At 45.5% G+C, this 14,030-nt stretch overlaps 1 protein-coding gene across 1 annotated transcript in view; it reads right to left on the bottom strand.

Annotated features, from left to right (window-relative positions):
• The window catches only part of ttn.2 (titin, tandem duplicate 2), a 212,351-nt gene that overhangs the window by 140,258 nt on the left and 58,063 nt on the right, over window positions 1-14,030 (bottom strand). Inside the window, exons 48-70 of the mRNA XM_068746792.1 lie at window positions 13,702-13,980; window positions 13,223-13,510; window positions 12,850-13,128; window positions 12,481-12,762; window positions 11,652-11,930; window positions 10,972-11,250; window positions 9,893-10,171; window positions 9,513-9,800; window positions 9,144-9,422; window positions 8,337-8,618; window positions 7,798-8,076; window positions 7,432-7,710; window positions 7,066-7,344; window positions 6,695-6,982; window positions 6,328-6,606; window positions 5,899-6,180; window positions 3,819-4,097; window positions 3,425-3,706; window positions 3,045-3,323; window positions 2,571-2,858; window positions 2,161-2,439; window positions 1,484-1,765; window positions 474-752 (exon numbers count right to left, since the gene is read on the bottom strand). Of these exons, the coding sequence (XP_068602893.1) occupies window positions 474-752; window positions 1,484-1,765; window positions 2,161-2,439; window positions 2,571-2,858; window positions 3,045-3,323; window positions 3,425-3,706; window positions 3,819-4,097; window positions 5,899-6,180; window positions 6,328-6,606; window positions 6,695-6,982; window positions 7,066-7,344; window positions 7,432-7,710; window positions 7,798-8,076; window positions 8,337-8,618; window positions 9,144-9,422; window positions 9,513-9,800; window positions 9,893-10,171; window positions 10,972-11,250; window positions 11,652-11,930; window positions 12,481-12,762; window positions 12,850-13,128; window positions 13,223-13,510; window positions 13,702-13,980 (6,468 nt within the window). The remainder of the gene's footprint in view (window positions 1-473; window positions 753-1,483; window positions 1,766-2,160; window positions 2,440-2,570; window positions 2,859-3,044; window positions 3,324-3,424; window positions 3,707-3,818; window positions 4,098-5,898; window positions 6,181-6,327; window positions 6,607-6,694; window positions 6,983-7,065; window positions 7,345-7,431; window positions 7,711-7,797; window positions 8,077-8,336; window positions 8,619-9,143; window positions 9,423-9,512; window positions 9,801-9,892; window positions 10,172-10,971; window positions 11,251-11,651; window positions 11,931-12,480; window positions 12,763-12,849; window positions 13,129-13,222; window positions 13,511-13,701; window positions 13,981-14,030) is intronic.

Below are 14,030 nucleotides of genomic sequence, written 5' to 3'. Positions count from 1 at the left end.
AGTCACATTATTAAGATGTTAAAATAAATACAGAAAATGTGTTCCTGATGTTTTTATTTGTTAAAATCACAGACTTTGAGATGGCGCACCAGGTTGAACACCGGCCCCCCAAAATGTCTGTGCACGCCCCCGCTACCCACTGCACCAACGTGCTGCCCTTGGATAAATGTACTGATCAAAACGACTCCAAATGGATAAACAAATAAGTCTTGATCATCATGTCTTTATCACTTTATTTATATATATATACTGTAAAGTTTATAGCATGTGGTTAAAACTGAAGAGCAAAGGATCCAGAAATCATGTTTTTGTGATCAGTGCTTGCGTGGGATCAGGAAGCGGATTGGTTCCCAGGTGCTTGGGTTCAGCCCCCCCGCAGTACCCTAGCCCCACCCATGTATATGAACAGACAAGTTCAGGTACGTTTAGATTGACATTATTTAAAGAGGCCACGAAACTAAACTTAAGCTTACCTAACACGTTGAGCCTGCAGATAGAGGAGGCGGAGCCTATCCGGTTCTCAGCTTTGCAGGTGTATTCTCCAATGTCGGCCTTGGTAGCTTTGCTGAGCTTCAGACAAGCAATGCCCTTTGAGAACTCTAACCTACAGGTGGGACTGGACCGGACTTTACCATCAGCCTTGAACCAGGACACCTTGATTTCAGGTGTGCCGGCCACCCGACACTTGAGACAGACGGTGTCTCCTGCTGTCACCTCCATGGGTTCCAGGGACTCCACAAAGTGTGCAGGCTCTACAGATCACCAACAAGAGAACACCTGTGAGAAGCCTGACGTCTGACGGTAGGAGGAGGTACTACATAGGTACTTCATATGTATTTGGTACTCAAGCTGTGAGGGGGTTAGGGTTCTGTGCAGTGTTCCGACTGGCTCGTGGTCCAAAGAGTAAATGGTTTGGAACATCTAAGTGTGTACATAAGAGTATTTATGTTTGATGCTTCAAACTGTAGTCGGGGTAGGTAAAGTATCTATACGAGTTCTTTGAACCACATCCTGAACAGCAGAACCTGTCGCCTGATGTTTGAAGATCACTGAAAAGTAAATTAAATTGAATACTCAAAGAAACTGAGTATTCAATTGTTTTTTTGAAATGTTATTCTAGCTTTATGAGCTTTTTGATTGATCAATAAAAGGGTAGATAGATTACGCCTATACAGCGCTTTGCAGCAGGCCTCACATTCACCCATTCCCACTCCGGTGGGCGACTGCTGCCATGCAAGGCGCTCCCGACCCACTGGGGCTGATTTAGGGTTCAGTGTCTTGCCCAAGGACACTACGGCACGTGGCCAGTCGGAGCGGAGATTTGAACTGCTAACTAGTCATTGCACCACCAATAATTTATTATTTACCATCAAAGAAGAGAAACCATCTCTGAACAGAGGAGGATTAAGACGCCATCTATCAGACACCTACGATGCAGCGTTGATCACCATCCCCAATCAGTTCATTGATCAGCAGAACTCACCGAGGACAGACACAGCTGTCTCGCATGTGTCTTTTCCAGCCTCATTGGACACCTCGCAGCGGTACCTCCCAGCAGCATCCTTGTCGTCGGTGCTCAGACACTCCAGGATGCAGCAGCTCTCTGTCGTCGTAACGTTGTACTTGTACGAAGCAAATATCTGCTGGTCATCTTTGTACCAGTTCACTGTGATCTTGGGGCTTCCCGTGTATGAGCACTCCAGAGTCAGCAGTTTGCCCTTCTCCACGGCCACGTCCTTCAGCCTCTTAGAGAACGCTGCTGGCTCTGAGGGATCAAACACCAGACGGATTAACATCAATCACTTTTGAGTGACGAGACGGAACCACAATGTGACATCAAGGCCAGCGCAATGCCATAGAGTAGAACTCCTAGAGCGCCTTGTCTGACGATAACGGTGCTGATAGTGGGATTCGATGATTCCAGAGTCAACGGGTGGGGGCTGAGCGATCTATATGATGAATGATCCATACTCTAAAACATCAATGGAATGAGTATGAGTAATATGTGCCTACATTGTTGTAATGATGCTGTAACTGCTCTTTAGAACGATGATCTCATTGGTCATTTGACCACCAATCAGGTAGCAGCTCCTTACAGACCCACCTGCAGCAAGTGGATCTACACACAGAGACCCTGTAATGGTGGGATAGGGTACTGACCTCTGACAGTGAGGTTTACCGGGCAGCTCTCCTTCCCAGCATCATTGATGATCTGACAGGTGTACTCTCCAGCGTGAGACCTGTCCACATTGAACAGCTCCAAAAGAACCTGGCTATCTTTCAGAGAGAACCTACAGCCCGGAACATCCAGGATCTCCTTTGCTCCTCTGAACCACTTCAGATTTAGGGGCGTGCTGCCTTTCACCATGGCTGAGAAGACCACATCAGAGCCTGGCATGGCATCCACCGGCTGTGGTGGCACCACAAAAGATGGAGGTTCTGGGTGTGGAGACAACAAACATGGTGGATGACAACTACGTACTGTACTTCTGGATTTCTATTCTCATTTGGTTTATTTGGCTTTAATCTCTTAATCCCTGCTCAAAAAGGAAACAGAATAATGTCCTGACCTTTTACAACCAGTGAGGCTGTGGTTTCACTGGAACCGGCCTTGTTGACAGCTTTACATTTATACAGTCCAGAGTCGGACAACTTCAGTGTGGGAAATTTGAGCGTGCAACTGTTGTCGCTGAAGGAAATCTCATAGTTTGGCCCGCTCTGGATCTCCTCCCCATCATGGTGCCAGGATATGGTAAAAGGGAGGGAGCCTGACACTTTGCACTCCATCTCTCCAGCTTGTCCAAAAACTGTGTTGCAATCTTTCAACTTCCTGGAGAAGGTCGGAGGTATGATCTTATCTGTTGGGGGTGGAGAGTTAGTAGCGTCAGGGCAAATGCAGATATTAATGCCCTGTCATTACGAGGGCTGGGCACGAAAGGCCAAAGCTGGATAGCACCGACAGCTGATGTCAGTAGCATGATTGATTTCTCACATTGACACTGACAACAATACCCAGCCCCAAATGCAGATAAAAATATACCAACCTAGGACAGTGAGATTAATTTTACTCAGATCCTTCCCGACCTCGTTCATAATTTCAAATATATATTCTCCTGAGTCTCTTCTCTCAGCAGCGAGCACATTCAAGCTGGATATCATGCGTGAAAAAGAGATTCTGTATTTCTTCCCAGAGGCCAGCTCAATTCCATCCTTGAACCACTTTGGCGTGAGGTCTGGGGTTCCACAGACTTTGACCTCGAGGGCGGCGATGTCCCCGGCTGTCACACTCAGGGTGTCGGGCTTGTCCACTATCTTAGCGGGTTCTGGAATCAGCAGAGAAGTAGAACAGAATGTTTTTGTATAGCCCTGTGACAGAAAGAGCAGTGATTGTGTATGAGAAAGAGAGAATTATATGGCTACAAACCTAGAACAGTCAATTTAGCAAAGCACTCCACACTCCCAGCATCGTTTCGGAGCTGGCAGGTGTATTTGCCTGCTGTGGTTGCATCAGCCTTAAAGACCTTAAGAGCAACATTCCCGTTCTCACAGGTGATTTTCCTGTTGTCACCGTCCCTGAGAATGTGATCCTTGTCTTGAACCCAGGACATAGTGATGGGTTCAAAGCCTTTTACAGTGGCCTCAAGGGTCACCTCATCTCCCAATATCACCGTCACATTTGACAGTTTCTTCAAAAAGGATGGTGGCTCTGAGGAGAGGACGAAAAACAGCGCAAAAGGGAAAGTCAGCGTGGCGACAAAATAATGTGAAAACCTATTAGTTGTGATTTTTGAATGAGGTCATCAAAAACATCCACTGACCTCGTAGTTTAATTGATGTCTGACAGGTGTCGCTTCCTACGCTGTTTGACACCTTGCACTCATATTTGCTGGCATCTGAGGGCTCAAGTCCAATGACGTGCAACGTAGCTGACCTGCCCTCGCTCAACATCTTATATTTCCTGCTCTCCATCAGAGGTTTCCTGTCTTTGAACCAGGTCATTTGGAAAGGAGGAGTACCGCTCATCTCACAGTACAGACTCACATCCTTACCCTTCAGCCCTTCAGTCGGCTGGGGGACTCTGATAAAGGATGGAGGTTCTACAAAAGGTTTAAGAGACCATTAAGAAGGCAGACAACAAAAAGACTCCATCAAAAAGTCTTAAAGCTGAGGTGGTTCAACTACAGGTAAGATGGTTAAACTCCAGCTGAGGTGGTTAAACTACAGGTAAGATGGTTAAACTCCAGCTGAGGTGGTTAAACTACAGGTAAGATGGTTAAACTCCAGCTGAGGTGGTTAAACTACAGGTAAGATGGTTAAACTACAGCTGAGGTGGTTAAACTACAGGTAAGATGGTTAAACTACAGCTGAGGTGGTTAAACTACAGGTAAGATGGTTAAACTACATCTGAGGTGGTTAAACTACAGGTAAGATGGTTAAACTCCAGCTGAGGTGGTTAAACTCCAGCTGAGGTGGTTAAACGACAGGTAAGATGGTTAAACTCCAGCTGAGGTGGTTAAACTACAGGTAAGATGGTTAAACTACAGCTGAGGTGGTTCAACTACAGGTAAGATGGTTAAACTCCAGCTGAGGTGGTTAAACTACAGGTAAGATGGTTAAACTCCAGCTGAGGTGGTTAAACTCCAGCTGAGGTGGTTAAACGACAGGTAAGATGGTTAAACTCCAGCTGAGGTGGTTAAACTACAGGTAAGATGGTTAAACTACAGCTGAGGTGGTTAAACTACAGGTAAGATGGTTAAACTACAGGTAAGATGGTTAAACTCCAGCTGAGGTGGTTAAACTACAGCTGAGGTGGTTAAACTACAGCTGAGGTGGTTAAACTACAGGTAAGATGGTTAAACTCCAGCTGAGGTGGTTAAACTACAGTTGAGGTGGTTAAACTACAGTTGAGGTGGTTAAACTCCAGCTGAGGTGGTTAAACTCCAGCTGAGGTGGTTAAACTACAGGTAAGATGGTTAAACTACAGTTGAGGTGGTTAAACTCCAGCTGAGGTGGTTAAACTCCAGCTGAGGTGGTTAAACTACAGGTAAGATGGTTAAACTCCAGCTGAGGTGGTTAAACTCCAGCTGGGGTGGTTAAACTCCAGCTGAGGTGGTTAAACTACAGGTAAGATGGTTAAACTACAGCTGAGGTGGTTAAACTACAGGTAAGATGGTTAAACTACAGGTAAGATGGTTAAACTCCAGCTGAGGTGGTTAAACTACAGGTAAGATGGTTAAACTACAGCTGAGGTGGTTAAACTACAGGTAAGATGGTTAAACTCCAGCTGAGGTGGTTAAACTACAGCTGAGGTGGTTAAACTACAGTTGAGGTGGTTAAACTCCAGCTGAGGTGGTTAAACTACAGCTGGGGTGGTTAAACTACAGCTGAGGTGGTTAAACTCCAGTTGAGGTGGTTAAACTCCAGCTGGGGTGGTTAAACTCCAGCTGGGGTGGTTAAACTCCAGCTGGGGTGGTTAAACTACAGCTGGGGTGGTTAAACTCCAGTTGAGGTGGTTAAACTCCAGCTGAGGTGGTTAAACTACAGTTGAGGTGGTTAAACTACAGCTGAGGTGGTTAAACTACAGGTAAGATGGTTAAACTCCAGCTGAGGTGGTTAAACTCCAGCTGGGGTGGTTAAACTCCAGCTGAGGTGGTTAAACTACAGGTAAGATGGTTAAACTCCAGCTGAGGTGGTTAAACTACAGTTGAGGTGGTTAAACTCCAGCTGAGGTGGTTAAACTCCAGCTGAGGTGGTTAAACTCCAGCTGAGGTGGTTAAACTCCAGCTGGGGTGGTTAAACTACAGCAGTGAGACTGTAGGGGTGAAACAAAGGGGTCGTCCACGTTGCAGCAGATGAAGGACAATGAAAGCCGAGCGGACGCTCAGCGGGGGGGCTGACCTTTAACGCTCAGCGTGGTGCTGCAGCTGGAACGACCAGCGTCATTCTGAGCTTCACAGGTATAAACACCATCATCGTCAACGTGGGTGGAGAGCAGGTCCAGGACCGCGACCGAGTCAACGAAAGACGTCTTGAAATGCCCCCCCTCCGTGATGCTGGAGTCGTGTTTGTACCAGGTAATTTTTAAAGGGGCCGTGCCACTGACTTTGCACTCCAGTCGGAGCGAGTCTCCCTGCTTCACAAACTTAGCAGCAGGGAGTTTCAGCACAAACTCGGGAGGTTCTGGAAAGCCAAAAGACAGAGACATTAGGTACTGAAAGCCTGTGGACACATCTAAGACCAGTCAGCTGATGACGGCTTTAGCAGCAGAGGCAGGATGCATGAAGTTATCATCTATGTATCTTTATGCAGTCAAGGCGAGCAGCTGACCTTTGACCATCAAGTCAGCGCTGCAGCGTACAGAGCCAGCATCATTGCTGACTTGACAAGAGTAAACTCCACTCTGGGCCACAGCGAGTGCAGAGAGCTCTAAAAAGCAAGACGGTCCGTCCAGTTTGATGAAACATGTGGGCCCCGTCAGGAGCTCAGAGTCCTCCTTGAACCATTTGACAGTGAAGGGAGGCGTTCCCTTGAATGAGCTTTTGAAGCAAACTGTTCCTTTGGGCAGAGCTACCTGGGACTCAGGCAGGACCACAAAGCTGGGAGGTTCTGACAAGAGCAAGATGAACCGGGTTTAAAGGGTACTCACCTTTGGTTTACGACTGATGACCAATAATGTTTAAGAACACCGTCTAACCTTTGGCCGTGAGGGATCCGCTGCATTCACAACTTCCTGCTGTGTTGGTCAGTCTGCAAGTGTATGACCCCACATAAGCTCTCTCCAGCTGTTCAATTTCAATGGACACGGCATTGTCCTGCTGAATGAGTTTATGCTCCACCCCACTGGAGAGTTTGGTGTTGTCTTTCAGCCATTCCACAGAAATCGGCAGGGAGCCAGATATCCTGCAGCAGATCTGAACAAAGGAGCCCAGGTTCTCCTGCATGTCCTGCAGGGCTTGGGTGAAGCTTGGTGCAATGACTTGTTCTGTGACCAAATGAATAACCCAAAAAGCAGTTAGGTTGTTGTTCAGCATTGGGCCCTATACCCAGGAGCATATTCTTACCAACCTAGTACTACCACTTTGACTTGGCAGGTACAGGAACTGATATGGTTTGCCACCTGAAACACATACTCTCCTTCATCCTCTCTCTGAGCTGACTGAATCTTTAGGCTGCTGACGTTGTTCTCAAACATCAGCTTGTGCTGCCTGATGGAATGCAGCTCCCTGCCAGCCTTCATCCATTTCACTTTGAGCTCAGGGGAACCTGTAACTTTACAGTCCAAACTGACAGGATCTCCAACCGTAACCTTTATCATCTCAGGCTTGTCTCTGATCTGAGGAGGCTCTACACGGCAAGATAAAGTCAATGATTCACAAACGTTCAACCAAATTAGGAAAGTGCAAATTCAAGATCAGTTAAGCTCAACTATACCTTGAACCATGAGGATGGCAAAGCACCTATCCTGGCCAGCCTCATTAACCACCTGGCAAGTATATCTGCCACTGTGCATCGCTTCACAGGCAGGAATCCGGAGAGTGGCCACATTGCTCCGAAATGCTCTCTCAAACTTTGAATCGTCCAAAATCCAGTTCTCGTCTTTTTGCCACAGTACAGAGAGTGTGGGAGAACCTTTCACAATGCACTGAAACTCAGCCATTTCACCCAGAACAGTCACAGAATTCTCAATCCTCTTGGTAAAAGTGGGTGGTTCTACGAAAGAAACCCAACGAGATGTTAGATGAACTGGCCTCTGTCACCTCAAGATATGAAAATGGCGAGGCGTAGCGCTGGACCAACCTTTCAGGCTTAGGGTAGTCTTACAGGCACAGCTTCCCACCTCATTAGCGACAGTGCACTGGTACTCTCCCACGTCTACGGCGTCACATTTGTGCACATTCAGGCCAAACGTGTCATTCATTTGTGAGAAGACATGTTTCGAGCTGGGCTTGATCTCTTTTGCATCTTTATGCCATGTTATTTCAAATGGACCGGTCCCAGCAACATGGCAGTCAAAGCAGACACTGGAGCCGTTCACAACATCGACTGGACTCGGCTCTAGCACAAATGATGGTGGTTCTGAGGTGACAGGAAGCAAACTGTTACCAAATGTTCATGCAGGGGTTCATTTTTCAATGAACATTTTAGGCCTCAAAGAGACTCTGCATTTATTGGAAATGAAAGTTTTCATTGGGACTTGTTTAGGACCCAAAGAGTAAAATGCTCCTCTCAATCTCAGATAAGGGTCTGAGTGTCTAGATTCTTTCCTGTTTGGGGAACAACAGGCTACCATCCTAATCTGTCAAAAGTCATCACGATCATCATTTTATAGAACTAACCTTTGACCTTAAGCTCCATGCTGCAGCTCTCACTGCCAGCCTCATTGCGAGCCTCACAGTAGTACAGCCCACTATCCTTGAGATCCGTCCCACACACCTCCAAAGTGGCCACAGAGTTCATGTAGGCCATCTTGTACCGATCACTGAGGGCAATCTCAGAGCCTTCTTTGAACCAGTAGACATCTATCTCAGGTGTGCCGGTCACCTGGCACTCAAACACTTTATTCTGACCAGGGCGGACCACAGACCTACGTGCTGGGGTCCGTGTAAACTTAGGTGGTTCTATGAAGAAGAAGAAATGCAATTATACATGTAACCACTCCACAGAAGAGGGGAACAATTCTGACCTCCATAAGGCTGATGAAATGTTTCCATCCAAAAATGACTCAAATTTCCAGTAAGTGACTGGTAATGATAGTATTGCTTTAGATGGAGCTGAGACTGGGGACAATTAGCTAGCTATCAGCACGCAACCTTAGTCTATAGTCGAGCTCCTGCCTACGCTTCAGAACCAGGCATAAAGAGATTGGGAGAGGAGCTCAGATTTATGCCACTGGTCCTTCACATGCTGAGGTGGTTCAAGATCCAGTCAGGGTCTCCTAGAGGTCTCCTTTTGATTTTGATTAATTTACTGGCAGGATTACAGATCTGGCCTAGACTGGCAACAGCTCAGGATTCTCCAGGAAGAAATGGAAAACATCTTTGGCTACCTGATTGGTCTGCTGACACCAGGACCTGCTTCTAACAAGATGGATGGACATCTGGATGGAGACATTCACCAACTTACAACATTTAAAGAGGGACAACCTTTGACAAAAAGTGCTGCCTGACAGCAAGTGGAGCCAACGTCATTGTTAATTTCACAGACATACTCTCCAGAGTCTGAGGGCTTGGCAAAGAACAGCTCCAGTAAGGTTGAGGTGTGGTCTTTGACCACAGAGCACTCGCCACTGGATACAACCTCTCTCTTGTTCCTAAACCATTTGATGGTCAGTGGAGGAGTACCAGAGACCAGGACGTTAAACTGAACCTTTGAGCCAGGCAATACATTCATGGACTCAGGCCTTTCAAGAATGCATGGTGCTTCTGAAAGACAGAAGCAAACATGTTCTAGTGAAAGTTGACCCAATTGCAAATATTAGCTGTGTAACTATGTGAAAAGAGATTAGTTCAAACCTTTGACGAATAAGATCCCAGAGCACTGCACCATTCCTGCCTTATTTGTTGCGATGCAGGTGTAGTTGCCGCTATCTTTAGTGTCAAGATCAGAGATTTCCAGAAAAGCAACATTCTCAAAGAATGTACATTTGTGTTTGTCATGAGTCTGGATCTCGTTCTCGTCTTTGTACCATCGTATGGTGATGGGCAGAGAGCCAGATACCAGACACTCCAAATGAGCAAATGACCCCTTAATACCTTCTGTTTGCTTCAGTTTCCTTGTAAACGTAGGTGGAATTATTTGATCTAACGTGAATAACAAAGGGGCAAACATGAAATCAAACTAATCACCATTAATTCACATACTAATTTTGAATTCGCTCACACACTGCACTGACCAAGAATGGTGAGCGTGGCCTCACAAGAACTTTTTCCAACATCATTAGAAACCTCAAAAGTGTATTCGCCACCATCATTTTTGTCACTTTTAAGAATCTTCAGCACAGAGCTGGTGTCAGTCTCATGCATTTTATATCTGACACTGGCGGTCAACTCCTTGCCGGCCTTTAGCCATCTGGCTTTCAGTGGTTTGGTGCCAGAGAATCTGGCCTCCAGTCTGGCTGGATCCCCCTGAGTAACGCTGATAGACTTGGCCTCTTCGCTCACCTTCGCTGGCTCTGAGACATCAAATAGGAGTAGTTAGTGAACCTACTTCATGGAAGCGCAGCTAACAATGCACTGAAGGCCAATTAAAGACTGTAAGGGTGCATCCTTATTGACTTGTGAGATCAAATAAAGGATCATATTGCACTGAAGACATGGATCAATTGTAACTTGTCACCAATAATCAATGAGACCAACAAAAGTCCCTCAAGTATGTAAGTTTATTGTTATGGGCCTAAACATAGGGCCTTTTAGCATGGCCCAGTGAAGGTCAATACTTCATTATTCTGTTGTGTAACTGGGTTTCCTGTCGCTCCACCACTCCAATGGCCGTGGAGCTGGTAAAAGCCGACTCGACATGAGATGCCAACAGGACCCTCAACAGGTAGATTCTACGTTTTAGTAGCTCAAAGAAGACAGTATCTCGAGAAAGTGTGCGGTCCAGGAACTGTTATGGGCACACGACCAAATGAAAAGCTGTACAACAGTGACGCGAAATTACTGCTGTCATGTGACTCCATTAATTACAAAATGACACCCTACACAATGCTGCGTCACACAGGATGCCTCTCTAGCTTCAGAAATGCTAGCACTCTCTTGATGCCTTGGATTAGAACAGAGTCTTCATATTCTGATTGAATTCTGTGCAAATAGGTTCGATTTCAGAAGGAGATAATTCAATTTCATACATTTTTGGAAATTTCTCTTAATTTAATGATGCAACTCAACACTTTGAATAAAATAGTTACACATTGATGAGAATTTCTTCAGTCTGCCATTGGAAGGATGCATTACAGGGTTAGCGTTAACCAACCTTTGACTGTCAACACAGCAGAGCATATCAGACTCCCAGCCGGATTCTGGGCCTGGCAAGAGTATTTGCCACCATGATTGCTCTGTATGTCCGAGATGTGCAGTAGGGCAGTCTTGTTCTCATATGATATCTGTATGTGTTCAGCCTCTTTGACTTCATGGTTGTCCTTCATCCATGACACAGTCATGGGCTTTGAGCCCTTTAGAACACACTGCAGGGAAACCTCACTCCCCACCAAGGAACTGAGGTTCTGCAGCTTTTGTACAAATGATGGTGGTTCTACAAGAAAACAAATATGGAAATTACTAGCATCACTGCTAAAGATTAGCCTCTCAAAGGTAGACTTTGTTCTACAAGCGCGGACAACAAGATGTATACACTTTGATGATTAGCTGAGCCTGATGCATTTTGGACCAAGAGCTTGAGAAAATTCTCAAAAGGTGGAAAAACTCAATAAAAGTCTGTCTAATTCATATCAGGTTTCCCTACATGGGAGGTATTTTGTGTTTGCTCAAAGAGAAAAGAGAACTTTTAGGCAATAAAGAAATTCTTGATTTGGCTATTGCTTCTGTGAAGCAAACATCTGTTGAGGACTATCACGTCAAAATGAATAAATTATGCTAGGTATGCATTGTTATGCAAACATAAACAGGGGGCAAATTTGAAATATAGATTTTCACCTTTTAGTGTTACTTGACATTCACAGGATGCTTTCCCCACTTCATTTTCGACGGTACACTGGTATAGACCGATGTCCCCCACCTCCAATGTCAGGACCAGCAGGACTATCAGGTCATCTTTGACAGTGATTGTGTGTCTCTTGTCATTCCTAATCAGCTTTGAGTTTTTATACAGAGAGACAGTGAATGGGGCAGAACCAGAGACTTGTCCCTCTAACATGAGCTCAGACGCTTTCACCACATCTTTAGACTCGAAGCTACGCACAAACAATGGTGGCTCTGGAAGAAAGCAATGATAAGGCAAAGTCAAACTATAAAGATGTAGTTTGTCAAGTTGACTATAAATATTCAAAGGTTTGGGGTCACCCAGGTAAGTTCCATCGCTTCTCTAACCAGCGGTGCTAACATGATTGCACAGGGTGTTCTACTCATCAGCCTTCTGATGCAATGAGCAAACACATTGTACCACTAGAACCCTGGAGTGGTGCTGCTGGAGACGGGCCTCTATGCATCTATGTAGATCACCGAGAACCAAACATCTGCAGCTAGAATAGTCAGTGTATTCTTGAGTAGTTTAAAGTTAGCATTGAAACAAACTGTGCTTTTCTTTCAAAAACAAGGAGATTTCTGTGACCCCAAACTTTTGAACGGTAGTGATTATTTTAAAATATTTCCTGAAAGACTTCTCGAGCATTAATGACACCCAACACATCCTCAGTGTTTCCTCTAAGAAAAGACCACACTTGCTCATCAGGCATAGCATCGCTGTCAGAGTACATGTTGATGCTGTAAGTCTAAATGAAGAAAAGCTGCTTGGAACCACACCAACCTTTGACTGTAACTGTACTACTGCAGCGGTCACTACCAGCGTCGCTGGATGCCGTACACATGTATTCTCCACTATCCTCTACTGAACAGCTGATTATTTCCAGAGATGCCACGACATCAGTCATAGCCATTATGTGTTTAGGACTGGAGCTGATCTCTATCTCGTCCTTGAACCACTTAAAACCGATGACAGGACTTCCTGTCACTTTGCATTCCATTCTGGCTGAGTCCCGGCAGGTGACAAGTTTGGTCGACTCAAGTTTCCTCACGAACACAGGAGGTTCTGAGAGAAGAGGTTGACGTTCACAATGAGACAGAGGGCATCACAGTAATATCAACGTGAGCATGAGGTCACGAAGATTTCAGGCACCTTTCACAAAGAGCACCGTGGTGCAGTCCACCCTCCCAGCATCATTGGCTACTTGACAGGTGTACTTGGCAGAATCACTGGGTTTCACAGAGTGCAGCTCCAAAGAACTTGAAGAGGCGTCTTTCTTTATGAAATATATGCCTCCAGTTACAATCTCCTTGTCTTCTCTGAACCACTTAACAGCTAATGGAGCGGTTCCAGTGTAACTTGCTCTGAAGGAAACTGTGTTTCCTGGGTTAACATCCTGTTTATCTGGTTGTTCTGTGAACACTGGGGGCTCTAAGGAGCATAAGCAAAGTTTTCATTTCATGTTAGCGTGACATCATGAAAGGACTGCACACAACAGAGGAAACATGAGCCAGCCATTCTTAACCTTTGACATAGAGCGTGCCGCTGGTTTCTTTAAAGCCTGCTGAATTGGTGGCTCTGCATTTGTAGACTCCAGAGTCGGCCTTCTCCAGCCCAAAAACTTGCAGTATAGTGGAGTTGTCTTTAAATTGAGGCTGCAATTTTGATCCAGGTGTAATCTCCTGGTCATCCTTGAACCAAGTTACTGTCATGGGTTTGGACCCAGACACCTTGCAATCCATAAATATGTCATTACCAAGATTACCATCAAGTCTTTTCAGGGACTTGATGAAAGTTGGCGGCATTATTCGATCTGGTTGATGAAGAAAACATCTAATGGATTAAAACAGTTTCAAATGTCTTCCAACTGAGACAACGTTTAAGCTAAAAACCTCAACAAAAGGAGACCCATAAGACTTGCCAAATATTGTTCACATTTCCATTATTGATAAAACCAGCAGCCATGATTATCCAGTGTTAAAGTTGCAGAAATTAGGGACTAACCTAAAACAGTGACTGAGCATGTGCAATGGTCTTTCCCAACTTTATTTGATACTTCCATCTTGTACTCGGACGTGTCTCCTCTTTCCGCTGTAAGAATCTTCATGGTGGCCACATTGTCCTTTAGGGTGATCTTATATTTACGCCCACTGATCATCTCTTTTCCGTCTTTGAACCACTTCACTTTGAGGTCTGGGCTTCCAGAAATGGTGCACTCCAGTGTGGCTGAGTCTCCTGCAGTCACACTAATGGACTCGGCAGGTTCTATGACTCTGGCAGGTTCTGGCATGCAAACACACTCATTGGTTAAAATGTATAAGCGTTAAGACCCA

The sequence above is a fragment of the Brachionichthys hirsutus genome, chromosome 12, assembly GCF_040956055.1.
Source record: "Brachionichthys hirsutus isolate HB-005 chromosome 12, CSIRO-AGI_Bhir_v1, whole genome shotgun sequence".
Lineage (NCBI taxonomy): Eukaryota > Metazoa > Chordata > Actinopteri > Lophiiformes > Brachionichthyidae > Brachionichthys > Brachionichthys hirsutus.
The sequence above is the reverse complement of the archived record's forward strand: the minus strand, read 5'-3'. Positions and strand labels throughout refer to the sequence as shown.